Raw genomic sequence first — 17,796 nt, 5'->3', positions numbered from 1 at the left:
AGGTTTAGGGGGTATAAATGCAGTTTTGTTACATGGATATATTGTGAAGTGCGGAAGTCTGGGCTTTAGTATACCCATCACTCAAATAGTGAACATTGTACCCAGCAGGACATCCGCCAGCCCCTAACCCCTGGCAAACACGGATTTGTTTTCTATCCCTATGTGTTTTGCCTTTTCCAGAAGTCGTATCAGTGGATTCTTACAGTGTTGCTTTTTTCACTTAGTAAAATGCATTTATGATTCATCTATTTTGTTGCAGGAGTCAAAAGCTCAGTCCTTTTTATCATCAAATAGTATTCCAATAGAATTTCATCTGCATGTGCAAGTTATCTATTCCTCTGTTGATATTGCTTCCAGTTTCTGGCAATTATGAATAAAGTTGCTAGAAACACTTACATACAGGTTTTTGTTTGGACTCATAAGTTTTCAGTTCAGTCAGGTGTTCACACCTGTAATCCCAGCACTTTGGAAGGCTGAGATGGGAGGATTTCTTGAGCCCAAAAGTTGATACCAGCCTGGGCAACATAGTGAGACCTTGTCTCTACAAAATAAAAGAAATTAGCCAGGTGTGGTGACATGCACCTGTAGACCCAGCTACTTGGGAGGCTGAGTTGGGAGGATCGCTTGAGCTCAGGAGTTCAAAGTTGCAGTGAGCTATTATTTTGCCACTGCACTCCAGCCTGAGTGACAAAGCAAGACCCTGTTTCTAAAAAAAAAAAAAAAGAATTTAATTTTTTAAGTTTTCAATTCACTTAGGTCAATACCTAGGAATGTGATTGCTAGGTAGTGTGGTAAGTCAATGTTTAAGTTTATAGGTAACTGCCAAATTCTATTCCAAAGAGGCTGCACCATTTTGTGTTCCTACCAACGATAAATGAAAGGTCTTTTTGTTGCACATCCTCATCAGCATTTGTTATTGTCAGTTTGGGGGGTTTAATATGTTCTAATAGTTGTGTAGTAATATATCATTGTGGTGTTTATTTGCATTTCCCTAACAACAAATAATGCTAAGAATACTTTCATATCTTTACTTGATATCCATATATCTTCTATGATGAAGTATCTGTTCAGATCTTTTGTCCATTTTTTGTTTACTTATTGTTGGGTTTTAAAAGTTCTTCATATATTCCGGACCAAGTCCTTTGTTACATATGCGATTTGCAAATATTTTCTCCCAGTCTAAGGCTTGTACTTTAATTCACTTAACAATGTCTTTCACAGAGGAAAGTGTTAAATTTTAATAAAGTCAACCTTATCACTTTTTTCTTTCATGGATTGTGCTGTTGGTGTTGTATCCAGAACTGATCACCAAACTCAAAGTCATTCAGATTTTCAGTTTTTCCTTCACAAAGTTTTACATTTTACATTTAGGTCTGTGGTCTATTTGGAGTTAATTTTTTTTTCTTTTCTTTCTTTTTTTCTGAGACAGGGTCTCCCTGTCACCCAGGCTGGAGTGCAATGGCATGATCTCGGCTCACTGCAACCTCCACCTCCCAGGCTCAAGCGATTCTCCCACCTCAGCCTCCCAAGTAGCTGAAACTACAGGCACACGCCACCATGCCCAGCTAATTTTTGTATTTTTAGTAGAGACGTGGTTTCACCAGGTTGTCCAGGCTGGTCTCAAACTCCTGACCTCAAGTGATCCACCCACCTCAGCCTCCCAAAGTGCAGTACTGGGATTACAGGCATGAGCCACCATGCCCAGCCCATTTGGAGTTAATTTTAATATAAGTTGTGAGGTATGCTGTAATTTATTTTTTATATAGACGTTCAGTTGTTCCAGTATCATTTGTTGAGAAGACTATCTTTTCTCCATTAAATTACTTTTATACCTTTGCCAGAAATCAGTTGACCATATTATGTGGATCTATTTATGGGCTCTCTGTTCTTTTTTGTTGTTTCTTTATGTCTATTCCTTTGCAAGTAATACTGTCTTTGATTACTGTAGCTTTATAGGCATTGTGAATTCTGCTACTCTATTTTTCTTCTTCAGAATGTTTTGGCTATTCTAGTTCATTTGACTTTCCATAGGAATCATAGAGTCCAGGTGTCACTATGTTACCCAGGCTGGTCTCAAACTCCTGGGCTCAAGTGATCCTCCTGCCTCAGCCTCTCAAAGTGCTGGATTATAGGCATGAGCAACCACACCTGGGTCACAGGGGTGACCCAGCCTACTGAAATTTTTTTTATCATGCAAGGATGTTGAGTTTTGTCATATGCTTTTCTGCATCTGTTGAGATGATCATATTATTTTTATCCTTCATTCTGTTAATATGGTGTATCACATTTATTGATTTGTGCATATTGAACCATCCTTGCATCCCAGGGATAACTCCCACTTGATCATAGTGTATTATGCTTTTAATGTGCTCTTGAATTCAGTTTGCTGCTATTTTGTTCAGGATTTTTGCATTTATGTTCATCAGATATATTGGCCTATAATTTTTTTTGTAGTATCCTTATCTGCCTTTAGTATCAGGGGAATGCTGGCCTCATAAAATGAGTGTGGAAGTGTTCCTTTCTCTTCAGTTTTTTTGAAAGAATTTGAAAAGAATTAGCATTAATTCTTTTTTTTTTATACTTTAAGTTTTAGGGTACATGTGCACAATGTGCAGGTTTGTTACATATGTATACATGTGCCATGTTGGTGTGCTGCACCCATTAACTCATCATTTAGCATTAGGTATATCTCCTAATGCTATCCCTCCCCCGTCCCCCCACCCCACAACAGTCCCTGTTTAAATGTTTGATGCAATTCACCAATGAAGTCCTGGGTTTTTCTTTGTTAGATTTTTAAATTACTCATTCAGTCTCCTTATTTGTTTGTTTATTGGTTATAGGGTCTGTGGCCTTTCTTCATTTGGCTGTTTATTGGTTAGTAGGGTCTGTGGCCTTTCTTCCCTGTTCCCAGCCTCCTCGAACCACTCAGCTGTGCCAATTACCTCAGTAATCTGGGTAAGGTAAGAAAGAAGTGGGCCTCTTGGGCAGCATCCTACACAGCTGAGGGAGCTGAATGCTTACTCACTCTCCTCACTTTCCTCCATGGGAGGAATCACAGGCTGTGGGGGTCTCTCTTGGCATTGAACTATGCTGCCTTGGGGGAGGAGTGACCTAGATAAAGTAAAACTATTCTTACCTTCTTCAGTGTGTCCAGTGATGTGCTGGAACTTCACTGCTGGACTTCTGGACTTCCACAAAGGTACTCTCATCCATGGGTACTTGTCAAAATCAGTGCTTCTGTGGGGATATGATGGTAGAAAGTTGCTATTCCACCATCTTGCTGATGCCTTTTCTCCATTTATTTATATCTTTGATTTCTTTCATCATTGTTTTTATAGCTTGTCTCACATCTCACATTTTGTTAGATTTGTACCTAACTACTGCATTTTTGGGGCACTATTATAAATCATGTTTTTTTTTAAACTTTCATATTCCATTTATTCATTGCTAATATGGGAACATAATTCATTTTAGTATGTTGATGTTGTATCCTGCAATCTTGCTAAATTCACTTTTTGGTTCCAGAAGTATTTTTGTAAATTATTTGGAATAGTCTAGGTAAACAGGTTGTCTGCTAATAAATGCAATATTATTTCTTCCTTTCCAATCTGCATGCCTTTTACTTATTTATCTTGCCTTATCGCATTAGTTAGGACTTCCAGTATGAGATGGAATAGGCATGGTGAGAGAAGACATCCTTGCCTTGTTCCAGATCTAGGGGAGAAGCATTCAGTATCTCACCATTAAGTATGATGTTTGCTGTGGGTTTTTCATGAATGCCTTTTATTAGATGAAGGAAATTTTCATTTATTCCTAGATTGCTGAGAGTGTTTATTACAAATTTCACTGAAAGCTTTTTCTGCATCTTTGATATGATCATGTAGTTTTCTTAATTCCTCTACTAATATGTTAAACTACATTGATTAGTTTTCCAGTGTAAAATTATCCTTGCCTTCCTGAGATGAACTCCACTTGGTCATGGTGTGTTATTTTTATATATTGTTAGATTTCATGTGCTGGTATTTTGTTAAGAATTTGGTTTTCGGGGGGGTTGGTTTGTTTGTTTGTTTTTCTTTTTTTTTTTTTTTTTTTTTTTTTTTTTTTTTTTTTTTTTTTTTTTTTTTTTTTTTTGATGGAGTCTCACTCTGTTGCCCAGGCTGGAGTGCAATGGTGCGATCTCAGCTCACTGTAACCTCCACCTCCCGGGTTCAAGCGATTCTCCTGCCTTGGCCTCCTGAGTAGCTGGGATTAGAGGCACGCACCACCACACCCAGCTAATTTTTGTATTTTTAGTAAAGACGGGGTTTCACCATGTTGGCCAGGCTGGCCTTGAACTTTTAAGCTTGTGATCCGCCCACCTCAGTCTCCCAAAGTGCTGGGATTACAGGCATGAGCCACCACATCTGGCCTTTGTTTGTTTGTTTGAGGTGCTTTCTCACTATGTTGCGCAGGCTAGTCTTGAACACTTGGGTTCAAATTATCTTGCCTCAGCCTCCTGAGTAGCTGGGATTCTAAGCATGCACCACCACAACCAGCCTGCATTTCCTTTTTTTAATATTATGTTTGTCTTGTTGTGGTATTAGGATAATGGTTAGCCTCATAAAATGGGGGAAGTTTTATTTTTTGAAAGAAAGTATGTAAAGTTGGTGTTATTTCTCTCTAAAATGTTTGGTAGAATTCACTGGTGAAACCACTGGGCCTGGAGTTTTCTTTTTTTATTATTTTATATTAAATTTTTTATTTCTGTAGGTTTTGGGGGAACAGGTGGTATTTGGTTACATGAGTAAATTCTTTGGTGGGGATTTGTGAGGTTTAGGTGCACCCATCACCTGAGCAATATACACTGAACCTAATTTGTAGTCTTTTATCCCTCACCTGGAGTTTTCTTTTTTAAAATGATTTAAAATAACATATTCTATTTCTTTAATAGATATTGAGCTATTCAGTTTTTTTCTTCTTGAGTAAAACTTGGTAGTTTGTATATTTCAGGAAATTTGAGCATTTAATCTAAGTTTTCAAGTCTCTTGGAACAGAGGTCATAGTATTCTCTTATGACCTTTTTAATGTCTGTGAGATCAGTATTGATGTCTTCTCTTTAAATTTTGATATTGGCAATATATATCTTCTCTCTTTTCTAGTTTACCTGGATATCAGTTTTATCAATTTTATTTCTTTTCAAAAACTAACTTTTGGTTTCACTGGTTTTCTTTGTTGTTTTCCTCTTTTCAGTTTCATTGATTTCTGCTTTAATTTTTATTTCTGTCCTCCTCCTTCCTTAAGATTTTGCTCTCTTCCTCTAGTTTCCTAAGATATAAACTTCAATTCTTGATTTCAGATCTTTCTTTTTTTCTTTCTTTCTTTCTTTAGAGACAGGGCCTTGTTCTGTTGCCCAGGCAGGAATGCAGTGGTGTGATCACAGCTCACTATAACCTCAAACTCCTGGGCTCAAGCAATCCTCTCACCTCAGCCTCCTGAGTAGCTGAGACTACAGGCATGCACCACCATGTCCAATAGATTTTTTAAATTTTTTGTAGAGATGGGGTCTCACTATGTTGTCCAGGCTGGTCTTAAGTTCCTGGGCTCAAGAGATCCTCCCACCTTGGCCTCCCAAAGTGGTAAGATTACAGGCATGAGCCACCATGCCTGGCCTCTCCTTTTCTAGTATGTGAATTTACTGCTGTAAATTTCCCTCTAAGTACTCTTTTACTTGTATATCATATTTTGATATTTTTATCTTTATTTAGTTGAAAATATTTTTAATTTCCCTTGAGATGTTCTCATTGTCCCATGGGTTATTAAGAAGTTTATTCTTTAAATTTTAAATATTTGAGGACTTTCAGATAACTTTCTATGAGTTTAATTTCTAGTTTTAATTTCTAGTTTAAGTTCCTTATGTTCCAAGAATGTACGCTGCATGAAATTGTAAAGTTTTGCTTTATGACCCAGAATATTGTCTATCTCAGTGAATGTTCCGTGTGCACTTGAGAAGAATATGTATGTTACTATAGTACTAAGCTGCCATTGATCTGCTCTAGAAATGCCAAGTCACATTGTTTGAGTATGTCTTACTGTGTCTTACTGTATCTATATCTGTATTCTTACTGATTTTGTGCCTGCTTCTGTCAGTTATTGAGAGAGGAATATTGAAGTTTCTAACTAAACTTGGGCATTTCTCCTTTCATATCTATCTGGTTTTGCCTCATGTACTTTGAAGGTTTGTTCTTAGGTGCATGTATGTTTAAAAAGACTTACATGGCCAGGGGCAGTGGCTCATGCCTGTAATCCCAGCACTTTGGGAGGCCAAGGCAGGCGAATCACGAGGTCAGGAGATCGAGACCATCCTGGCTAACATGGTGAAACCCTGTCTTTACTAAAAAAATACAAAAAAATTAGCCGGGTTTGGTGGCGGGCGCCTGTAGTCCCAGCTACTTGGGAGGCTGCGGCAGGAGAATGGCATGAACCCGGGAGGCGGAGCTTGCAGTGAGCCGAGATCGAGCCACAGCACTCCAGCCTGGGCGACAGAGCGAGACTCTGTCTCACAAAAAAAGACTTACATATATGTCTTATAAAATTGAATGTCTTATGGACATCATATAGCTGTGTCTTGATTTAGCATCTAATCTGATAATCTCAGTCTTTTAACTATTACATTTAGCCAATTAACTTTAAAGTGATTATCGATAAAACTGGATTAAAATCTTTTTCTTTTTCTTTTTTTTTTTTTTTGAGATGGAGTCTCACTCTTGTTGCCCAGGCTGGATCAGCTCACTGCAACCTCTGCCTCCTGAATTGAAGTGATTCTCCTGCCTTCCGAGTAGCTGGGATTACAGGCATGCACCACCACGCCTGGCTAATTTTGTATTTTTAGTAGAGACTAGGTTTCACCATGCTGGTCAGGCTGGTCTTGAACTCCCAACCTCAGGTGATCCACCAGTCTTGGCCTCCCAAAGTGCTGGGATTACAAGCGTGAGCCACTGCACCTGGCCACACTGGATTAAAATCTATCATCTTGTTAGCTATTTTCTATTTGTTGTACTTATTCTTTGTTTTTCTTTTTTTTTTCCCCTACCTTATCTGGTTTTAATTAAGCATCTTTATGATTCTGTTTTATCGTGTTTTTTTGGAGTTTTTATTTATACCTCTTTAAAAATATATATATAATATGTATTTTGAGATGGAGTATTGCTCTGTCGCCCAGGCTGGAGTGCAGTGGCATGCTCTTGGCTCACTGCAACATCCGCTTCCTGGGTTCAAGCGATTCTCCTGCCTCAGCCTCCTGAATAGCTGGGATTACAGGCGCCCGCCACGACACCCGGCTAATTTTTGTATTTTTAGTAGAGACGGGGTTTCACCATCTTGACCAGGCTGGTCTCAAACTCCTGACCTCGTGATCCACCTGCCTTGGCCTCCCAAAGTGCTGGGATTACAGGCGTGAGCCACTGCGCCTGGCCCTCTTTTAAAAATATTTTTAGTGGTTACCCTAGTGTTTACATTTTTAAAATAATCTCCTTCTACCTGAGTGTCGTAGCATGTACCTGTAATCTCAGCTACTTTGGAGGCTGAGGCAGGAGGACTGCCTGAGTCCAGTAGTTTGAGACAAGCCTGGGTAACATAGCAAGACCCTATCTCAAATAATAATAATAATCTCTTTCCACCTTCAAATAACAACACTTTACATGTAGTGAAAGAACCTTCTATCAGTATTTCCCAGTTCCTTCCTCCCATTCCTTTTGGTATTGTTGTTATGTCATATTTTTATGTATACTATAAATAGCCAATATCTTGTTAAACTTATTGTTTGAACAATTAGTTTTCTCTTAATAGAATTAAAAATAAGATGATTATATTTAACTTTATTTCTTCTGTTTCCGATGCTCTTCATTTCTTTGTGTAGAGCTAAGTTCTTAACCTATATTATATTCTTTATGCCCGAAGAACTTTCTTCACCATTTCTTGTAGGGTAGATCTGCTGGCAGTGAATTCTTTCAGTTTTTATTTGTCTGAGAGTCTTTATTTTTCCTTTACTTTTAAAGTATGTTTTTTGCTAGATATAGAATTGTGTGTTGACAGGTGTTTTGTTTTGTTTTTGTCTTTCAACACCTTAATGATGTTACTCTATTGTTTTCTTACTTGCCTGGTTTCTCACAAGACATCTACTGTAATTCTTACCTTTCTTTCTTTGTGGGTGTCTTATTCTGTTCAGGCTGCCATAACAAAATGTCACAGACTAGGTGGATTAAATAACTGAAATTTGTTTTCTCACAGTTTTAGAGGCTGCAAAGTCCAAGATCAGGGTGCCTGCATGGTTGGCTTTTGGAAAGGGGTCTTCTTGGCTTGCAGACAGCTTCTTCTCACTGTGTCCTCATACAGTCTTTCCTTGGTGCTTGTGTTTGGAGACAGAGGGGAGAGGGAGAGAGCGTGTGGGAGAGGGAGAGAGAGCACGCGAGAGAGAGCAAGCAAGCGCACCGTGGTATCGCTTCTTATAAGGACATTAATTCTGTGCAATTAGGGCTGCACCCTAGGACCCCATTTAACCTTAATTACTTCCTTAGTGGCCCTATGTTCAAATACAGCCACACTAGGGGTTCGGGCTTCAACATAGTAACTTTAGGGGGACACAAGCATTCAGTCCATGACAGTAGGTAATGTGGGTCTTTCCCTTTAGCTACCTTCAAGACTTTTTCTTTGTCTTTGATTTTTAGCAGTTTGAATATGATATATCTAGGTATGGTTGGTTGGTTGGTTTGTTGGTTGGTTGGTTTGGTCTTGGCTTTGGTGGTCTTAAGCTTCTTGGATATATGATTTTATGTTTTGTTATTGATTTTGGAATATGTTTGCCCATTATTTCTTCAAATTATTTCACTTGCCCCATTCTTTTTCTTTTCCTTATGGGATTTGTTATACCAGTGTTATATTGTTTCATATTGTCCTACGGCTCTCAGATGCATAAAAAGAGTGTTTTTCACTCTTTTTGCCTTTCAGTTTGTGTAATTTCCATTGCCCTATTGTCAGGTTAGCTGGTTCTTTCCTTGGCTGTATCTTCTAGCAGTAAGCCAGTTGAAGTGCCTCTTTATCTCTATTACCATGTGTTTTTTTATTTCTAGCATTTTTGTTTTGAATCTTTTTTTACAGTTTCCATGTCTCTGCTAAAATTACCTATCTGATCTGAAATGATGTCTACCTTTTCCATTAGAACATTTAACATTATTTTTGGAAGTTATTTAAATTCCCTCTCTGATAGTTCCAACGTCTCTGTCATATCTGAGCCTTGTTCTGATGATTGCCTCATCTTTTCAGGGTGTATTTATTTCTTGTCTTTGGGTATGCCTTGTATTTTTTTGTTGAAGGCCAGACCTGTTGTTCAGGGCAATAGAAACTGCAACACGTTGGCCTAGAGTGTGGAGATTTGTACTAATTTAGCCAGGAATTGGGCTATGTTTGAAGCTTGTTGTTGCTGTGGTCACCATTGTTGAGGTTTGTTGCTGTGTGCTGTAGACATCAGAGACTTTAATGTCTTCTAGTGACTTTCTTTTTGCTTCCTCTTTTGGTTTTGGGTCTTCCTTTTGTGCAGCTCCCCAGAGAGAATCTGTTGTTTACAGCTCTCCCAGCTGTAATCCACTATTATTATTGGAAGCTTATATAAGTGTGGTGATAGGGTGTGGACAATGGGGAGCATTCTCTGTTCTGATTAAGTCTCAGTGTTTGGAATGCACAGTTTTAAGCACTCAGATAATTGCTGTTCCTACTCCAGTGGTAGAGCTTTTTTCTGCCCCCTTTTTCCCTTTATCCACAGTGGGTATCCACCACTGTCTCAGTCTGTGACCTTGAAGACCTTCCCTCTGGAGAATAAGGCTTCCCCAACCCCTAAGTGAGGTAGGGAGGACTTGTCTGGGCAGAATCCCCTGAATGCCCTTCCCTCAGATGCAGTGCTATTCTGCCAGTGCACTGGGGTGGTTGCTAGGACAGATAAACCTTTTGTTTCCTAAGGAAGAATGCTCTGGGAAGATTTTGCAGTTGCTGTGCCTCTCCCTAGCCAGAACCATGGTGCAAACTTTCTGTGGATTCTCCGTGATCTTCTCTGTGAGAGCCTGGTGGGGTTCTTATAAGAAAAGCCTGCAAAGGGATGAGAAGCACCCCCATGACTGTGATCCCCAGGAGCTTCAACCTTCTCATGCTGGCCCACTCACTCTCTGCCTCCATCACTTCACCAAAATTTCTAGTTTAATTGTCTTACTCACTCATATGGCATCCAGTGGCTTCTGCCTCAAGTAAACAAATGCTTAGGTCGTGTGCTTCCCTGAAGATGCCTGTCTCTCCAAATTTGGGGGTAGCTTCAGATCTCTGATCAGTTCACAAAAGGTCATTAATTTGTTGCATGACCGGCTTTTTCCTTGTTGGAAGAAAACTGCTTATGCAGAACAAGAATGGTGAAAAATACATTACTGACCAAGAGACCATTTTATTTCTCTCACTATACCAAGCCCAAACATTTTCCTTTTAGAAGCTGCAGTTCATAGCAATAGATAAGAAGATTTTGTCACATAGACTAGTTTCCATTTCATTAGTCAACTGGAGCTATTTAAATTGAGATAGGTGCATTTATAGGCTGGCTATACTTGAGTCTTCTTTGAGGACAACTTTAGATATAAAATGCACATGGCAATTGTCTTCTTTTCCTTCTGGACAAAGATGCTCTACACAATGTGCTTCTCCACTCAGATTTTCATGGGTCTTATTCCTTTTTATGCATCAAGTTCTGCCAAGCAATTCTTTACTTCCTTATATACTTTATATAGCTTTTCCCAGTAAGCAACCTCCAAGGCCATAGCAGTGTTATTCCTCTGGATATCAAAAAGATAGTGGCACTTCTGAACAAGTGCCTTCTGAGACTTCTCTGAATCATTTGCATCCTAGATGTGTTTGGTTGAACTCTGCTTAACTTCTTCTATTTGGGCAGGTTTTTTTGCGCATTGAGTGTACCAGCAAATTGTCCAGCAGAGGTACCATGTTTTCTAATGATGTAGATAAAAACCCCTACTGTTGATATGATAAAGAAAGTCTCTGGGGCAATCATATATATTTCTTTGGAGAGATACTATGAGATAAGCCCAGTTATGTGTGTATAGGGTGCTATGACACCATTTTAGATAAAGGAACTGGAAGAATTCCTCAGGGATAAGCCCTCATGACAGACCTGTCCTCTATATTCAGCAAGAGGTGGTACAGAGGCAAGACATGGCTACAGCTTAGTGTCCCCATGACCCTGCCAGAAGAGCATGTTGGGTACCACAGTAAGGTGGCCACTCAGAGGTCTCACACAGTGACCTTCTGAAAATAAAAATCTAACCTCTTCTTAACACCCCCCTCTATGTTTATTAAATGCTTATACTTAACAGGCAATAACTTTTATGGCTATATATACTTCTGATTGATGGACAGTTGAAGTTTGTGGTTGAAAAAATAATTTTATCAGAGAGGACAAGGCAAGATTTAAAGTTTTCCATAATTGCTTATCAAGCATATTTGCTCACTGAACAAATATCTGTAAAGCATTTACTTACATTCTAGCATTTACTTAGTAGATGTTAGAATGTAGCAATGAAGAAGACAGATAACAGCCCTGCCGTCTGAAAGCTTCTATGCTAGTTGGGGAAAACAGGCCAGTAATCAAAGTAATGAGTAAAGAAGTAGGGAGAGAGTGGTATAGTTGGTGGAAGCAGTATGGGAAATACCTCTCTGAGGAGGTGATATTTGAGCTCCTGGATGCTGGGGCGGCCTCCACAGTGTCTAGTGGGGGCATGTTAAATGTGAGATACCTATTAGACATCCAAATGAACATGTCAGATATGTGCTTGGGTATATAAGCCTGGACAACAAGACTGTGTACAGAAGTGAAAAACAAGTCAATGTTTATAATGCTCTGGAAGTAGCTGTAATCAACTTGGGAGATTGTCTGGATAGGGTAGAAATGAGAGTCCAAGATCAGGTCCTAAGGACTATAAATAGCTATTCAGAGGATAAGGAGCTAGTGAGGTAGAAAGAGAACAGGAGAGTTTAGAATCAAAACACCAAGAGAGAAAAGTGTTTCTGTTAGGGGAGTGGTGAATTTGGCTGAATGCTACTGAGTTCAATTAAGTAGCACAGATAAGTGATTCTTTGATTTGGAAGCCCAGCAAGCATTCATGACCTAGACAACAGGGCTTTCAGTGGTGTGCTAGGAAAGGAGCCTTATACCAGTGGGCTGAGGAGAATAGGTGAGGAACTAGAGACCATGAGTACAGATGTGGATCTCATGAGATCAGAGATAGATGCGGAGCTCATGAGAAAGAGATCTGCATCTATACTCATGGTCTCTAGTTGTTTTTTGTTAGTTATTTTTTGTTTTTGTTTTTGTTTGTTTTGAAGAGGGGAGATACTGGCACATATTTGCATACTGATGGGAATAATCCAGTAGTGAGGGAGAAATTCATGATGCAGAAGAGCAGAGTATAAATTACAGGAGTGGGTAAGCAGGAATATATTCTAGAGCACAAAGGTAGAGTAGTGTACAAGGGACAGAAAGCCAAGAGTTTTGGGGCAGTGTCAGTTGCCTGGTACTTTTTTTTTAACATAGCTGTAATTTCTGGCTTTTCTCCTAAAGCATACTAGCTGACAAAGCTACACATTTATTTCAGAAAGAAGCCCAGATTTTATATCCCTTTTTAGCCTCAGTGATCTGTGTTCTATGAAACCCTAGCTACATAGATCCCCACTGTAAGTGCCATCTCAAAACGGCATCATATCATGTAATCCTCACAGTAAATCATGGATGCAGGTGCTATTAAAGATGTTTTATATACAAGGAAATTGAAAATGTAGTAATATTAATGAAATACAACCAGTTCTACTGAGGAGCCCTTAATAGAGGGAGGAGATACATATTTGAATTAAATTGCTATGTAAGAATACAACATTTTGACTCAAGCAGAACTCATGGTTTTCTTTATATTTTTCCATGGAAGTATAGACTTTGAAAAAGTCTGGTTTTCCTCACAATTCACCTGAAAATAATTTTCCATTTAGAGCTGATAACACCAGCCATAGTTATTATTCTAGGAGGATAGTTACACCATAACTTATCTGTGCATGAGAACAGGTTCTTTTGTCTGAGCCTGAGGGCTTCTCCAAAGGTTATTATCTGCGTTAGATGTCTGTCTGCAAGATGCAGCTGCTGCCTTAATGCTACACTGACATTTCAGTGGATGTGGAAGGGTCAGTTTCTGTTTTCCTCCCCACTTAACCCTCAGCTTCCTCTTACTATGCATGAGAAAATTGTTGTAAATTTTCTCTCTGGCCATTTCATTCAACAAGTATCTCAAGTGCCTGGAATAAAGAGTATAAAGCTTATTTTGGTTTAATGCCTAAGAGAATATGGACATTTTATTTCTCAGAGCTTGTACAGAAATAGGCAGTTTGTATTGGAAAATTAGAGCAATTCTTCCTTCCATATTAGAAATGTTCCATTGCTCTCTCTGTAATGTTTCTCTCACAGAAGGCTCAGGCACATTAAGTGGCTTGTCAGGATCAGCCAGTTCACCACTGCCCTTTTCCTAAAGTGAAATCATATGAAGTAAAGGAAATCAGCTTAAATGTTTTTGTATTTATGCTGCAAAGATGACGACTATGAAAGCAGTCTTCAGTCTTTGTTGCTCTTGTGTCTTTCACCGCAGGTGTCACTTGCTCCCACTCACCCTTTCTGGGTAGATTTCTTTTTCTTTCACCTTTACAATAAGCTATTTTTATTAAAAGAGAAAAAGGAAATAATGATATCTATAGGGTTGATCATTAAGTTTTTGTCATCTTTCTTGGTCACATTCCTGAGGGGTGCAGTTCTTTGAGGGTCATGGAGTGTCTTTTCTCAGTGTATTACCAGGAATAGTTCATCTTTTTCCTTCTTAGAAGAGGGAAGGTAGCTTAATGATGATCAACTATCTTTAACTTGCCTCTGGACTTATTGTTCTTCACTTAAAAAGAAAAATAGTAGTAAGAATATTCTTCTAGACTTTTAATGGAGTATCATTAAATCTCTATCCCATAGTTTAAATGAAGTGGCTGTATGGCTGGGTTTTTCACATAATGAGGGGAAAAATCCTGATTGCTCTCCTAACTAGATGTTTTACCTTTTAGTAACTTGGTGAGAGGTAAATTATTTCTGTGAACAATACTGAATAAATCCAAGAATATGCATAGCCCTGATTCTTGTAGACTGATGACCAGCTTCTCCTGACCCTTTTAGCAGAATTATTTCCTTTTCTTTTTAAAGAAAAAGCCCTATTATCCAGAGCTCTGTTATCATGATCAACACACCATTCAATGGTTACATGTTCAAATTAAATTCATTAGCTTTTCATTGAAATGAAACTCATTCGTTTTTTGATCATAGCATTTTGCTTTTTAATCTTTTCCAGAAAGAACTTGAGAAGCAGAAGAGAATTAAGAGGAACCAGCAGCTGGAAGCAATAGCCAAAGAACATTATGAAAGGGTCTTGCTAAGGAAAAAAGGTCTAGAGGCTTGGAAGAGATTGAGAATGCAAAGCAAACAAAACATGCAGGTGCAGTGTCCCACTGTTATCCCCCAGATTAGAAAATGGACTTTTCCAAATAGGATGGATGCCCAGTTAAGCTTGGGGGAGGGTGGGGTTTGGTGATTTAAAGCCAGAAAGATAAATTAATTGAATGTGTGTATTTGTTCTGGATACAATTTTTGATTTGGTCTTTTAAGGTAGAGGACTTTTGTAATTGAATAGGTTGGAAAAAATGAGAGGAAATGTTTTATTAGAGATCCCCCCAAGGTAAGATGAATAGAAGCTTCTCGGTTTGAGTAAGGGAAAAGTTATTACCATAAGGTACATTAGTCAGGTTTCTGCCTGTGATAAAGTTGCATAACAAACAACCCCCAAATATCAGTGGCTTACAGCTCAAGTATTTATTTCTCACTCATATGTCTGTGGGCCAGTTGTGGATTGAGTTCAGGTCTCTCCCCAAACCTCTCATTCTGGTTACAGCAGCTACTCAGGACATGCTTTTCACCTGGCAACTGTCAGAGCTACAAAAGGCCAAACCAAATTATGTAAACCCACTGCTTGTATTATGTCCACATTCCATTGGCCAAAGGAAATCATAGGGCCAAGCTCAGTTATTGAGGAGAGAAGGAGCTCCATCCACTCTACAGGGAGGAACTGTGAAATCACATTGCAAAGGGTATGGGTGTATAATTCTATTAGAACAGTAATTCACTCTACTGCAGAGAGATACATGAAATCAGATACCACAGAAATTTCTAAAATTTCCCTAACAAATTTATCCAGTGCATGCAACTAAATGATTAAAAATTCAAAATAGATAAAATGTTATCTCATCTTTTGGCTCTCAGGCTGCTGAGATGAGTCCAGTACAGGCAGAAATCTCAGGTGCCACAGAGACCTCCGTGGTGGTCATTTTGGCCAATAAATATGACTGCCAAGAGACTCACTTGAATCAATCACATTCACAGTGCCAGATATCTAGACAAGGCTTAGAAAAATGTGTCACTGTTTGGAGAGGACTAAGAGAGAAGGCTTTTCCCCTCCTGCCTCTTAAAAGAATATAACAGTTACTTTTAAAAATCTATAAATTCTGATTTGTATGTTTATTTTGATAGAATGATACTCAGTTGAAAAGACATTAAATTATTCATGTTATTTTCTATCAGATGGTTTTGTGGTTTATTGATAATGTCTAAATTTCAATGCTGGTGACAGCTCATTCCACAACACTAATTGAAAGTATTAGCATTTCCTCAATTAGACAGTGGTTAAGTCATGAGAAAGAGAGGTTTGTTGTGGAGTTGCTGTCCAAGCTCCAGGAGAGCAAATTGAGAATGTTGCCAGCTACCCACTCCAAAACTCAGGGGAAGTGAAGTAATGGCTTAGAGGTTGGTTGTTCCATTTCCATAACCAGCAAATCACTGTGGTCTTCAGGGAGCTGGCATTGAAAGGCCATGCATGATGTGAATCTATAACCTCCATAGAATAGGTCAACAGTCAAAGCTTTTAGGACACAGGCTGCATGTACCTTCAGATTATTCTCTACCGACTGCCTAAATGTGTTTTATAGCATCATTTCCAAAGATGATGTGTTTGTTTAAATGATTTAAAATTTAAGGAATAATATTTCTCATTTAAAAAATTGTCCAGGTGGCAGAAGAACATTACTCTTTGTTCCTGCAGAGGAAATATCTGCTAACCTGGTTCCAGCGTAGTCAGGAAAGTCTGGCTAGAAAGATGGCCCAGGCTGATCAATTTTATTCCCAAATACTGCTTAAGAGAGTCATCCGGAGCTGGCTACAGGTAAGGACATAGGGAAGGGTACCTTAAATACATCTCATTGCTCAATCCTATTTAAGAAAACTAAATGGAATCCAGAATGTCCAGGGTCATTATGTTTTTTTAAGAACAAAAGAGTAGTCAATCCCATTCACTGCTTTGAAATAAATGTGAAAATGGCAAATCAATGTTTTATTAGTGTAAAATCCTAAGCATGTGTTTGTTTCACGGAGTGTATAAACTGTAAGTTATCATTCCATCAGCTTCTGTTTTTAGTCATTTCTTGTTTCTTGTCTCACAGTGCTCAAGTGATTTAGAAACTTACCCCTTCAATCTTATAACTGTTTCTCTTCATGTGTTCTCTTACCATTTTTAGGATACATTATAGAGGATATTATCTTGGCTGCCAGGTTATCCTTTTCTTTGTATATCTCTAGTGTCATATGTTTCTTTTGTTTCATTTCTGTCTTTTGTGCTGTTTATTTGCCCTAATTCTTTGTCAGCTGATATTTTTTGTCTCACTTTTATTTCTGTCTTCATCCCCAGTACGTGATTGAGCTGCAGGAAGAAGTAAGAAAATTTTGTGTACATTTTCTTCAGAAGAAGATTTTCAGGGCCTGGTTTAACACGGTCAGGGAGGCGAAGATCGATTCTCAGGGCAAGCATGAGATTGCAGCGGAGCACAGTGACAGGTGAGGTTTTGATTGATAGTGAGGAAAATCCACTCTCTGACTTCACAATCGCTCAGCAATATATTCTGCTCCTACAATGTGTCTGCAGAGATGAGCTGGGGTCTAGGAGAGTGGGGAAACACCAGTCAGGGGTGGGAGTCCGGGCTCACCAGCAATGTAATAAACCCCCTCGGACTCCAAGGTTCCCACCTTTAAAAAGAGAAGGGGGAGGAGGAGGCGGCCTGCCCTTTCTACCTCACAGAAACTGCCAAGAGAATAAAATGATGTGACCTATATGAAACACACCTAAGCAAAAGTACTGTATTCTTTGTTAGTCATATATAGTTTTATTTTTTAAGTTCAGTTTCTCTTTCAACATTATTTATTGTGAAATGTACGACAAATATAGAAAAGTGCTTAAATCATACAAATACAGCTTCACGAATGACTGTAAAGTGGACACCCTTTGTTACCACCACTGAGGTCAAAACGTTGAACATTGCTGTCGCACAGGCTCCTTCCCAAGTCTCTCTTAAACTACTCTCCTGACGTTTACAATGAACATTTCCTTTTCTTTTTACTTTTCTCCTAAGTATGCAGCCTTCAATGCTATAGTTTTCCCTGGTTTGGAAATTCATCTATGTGGAATCATACTATATGCCATATTAATATTTAAAATACAGTTATGTTTTATTTAATCCAGTTGTCTTTGAGAAATAAGGTATTCTGTATAAGTAAGTTTTATATTTGTTTTCTAATTTTAAGCATTCGGACAGAATGTT

At 38.7% G+C, this 17,796-nt stretch overlaps 1 protein-coding gene across 4 annotated transcripts in view; it reads left to right on the top strand.

The window, feature by feature from the left end:
* CCDC191 (coiled-coil domain containing 191) overlaps positions 1 to 17,796 on the top strand; it is a 92,129-nt gene that overhangs the window by 61,075 nt on the left and 13,258 nt on the right. For 3 of the 4 annotated variants that reach the window (XM_063661650.1, XM_063661649.1, XM_054483018.2), the window contains exons 14-16: positions 14,448 to 14,591; positions 16,215 to 16,367; positions 16,890 to 17,035. In XM_063661650.1, the coding sequence (XP_063517720.1) occupies positions 14,448 to 14,591; positions 16,215 to 16,367; positions 16,890 to 17,035 (443 nt within the window). Of the gene's footprint in view, positions 1 to 1,429; positions 1,740 to 2,840; positions 2,961 to 14,447; positions 14,592 to 16,214; positions 16,368 to 16,889; positions 17,036 to 17,796 lie in introns of those variants that run through there. The other variant, XR_010125680.1, reaches the window with a different exon arrangement.

This window comes from Pongo pygmaeus, chromosome 2, assembly GCF_028885625.2.
Source record: "Pongo pygmaeus isolate AG05252 chromosome 2, NHGRI_mPonPyg2-v2.0_pri, whole genome shotgun sequence".
NCBI classification, from domain to species: Eukaryota; Metazoa; Chordata; class Mammalia; order Primates; family Hominidae; genus Pongo; species Pongo pygmaeus.
Note: the sequence above shows the minus strand (reverse complement) of the source record. Positions and strands in the feature narration are given on the sequence as shown.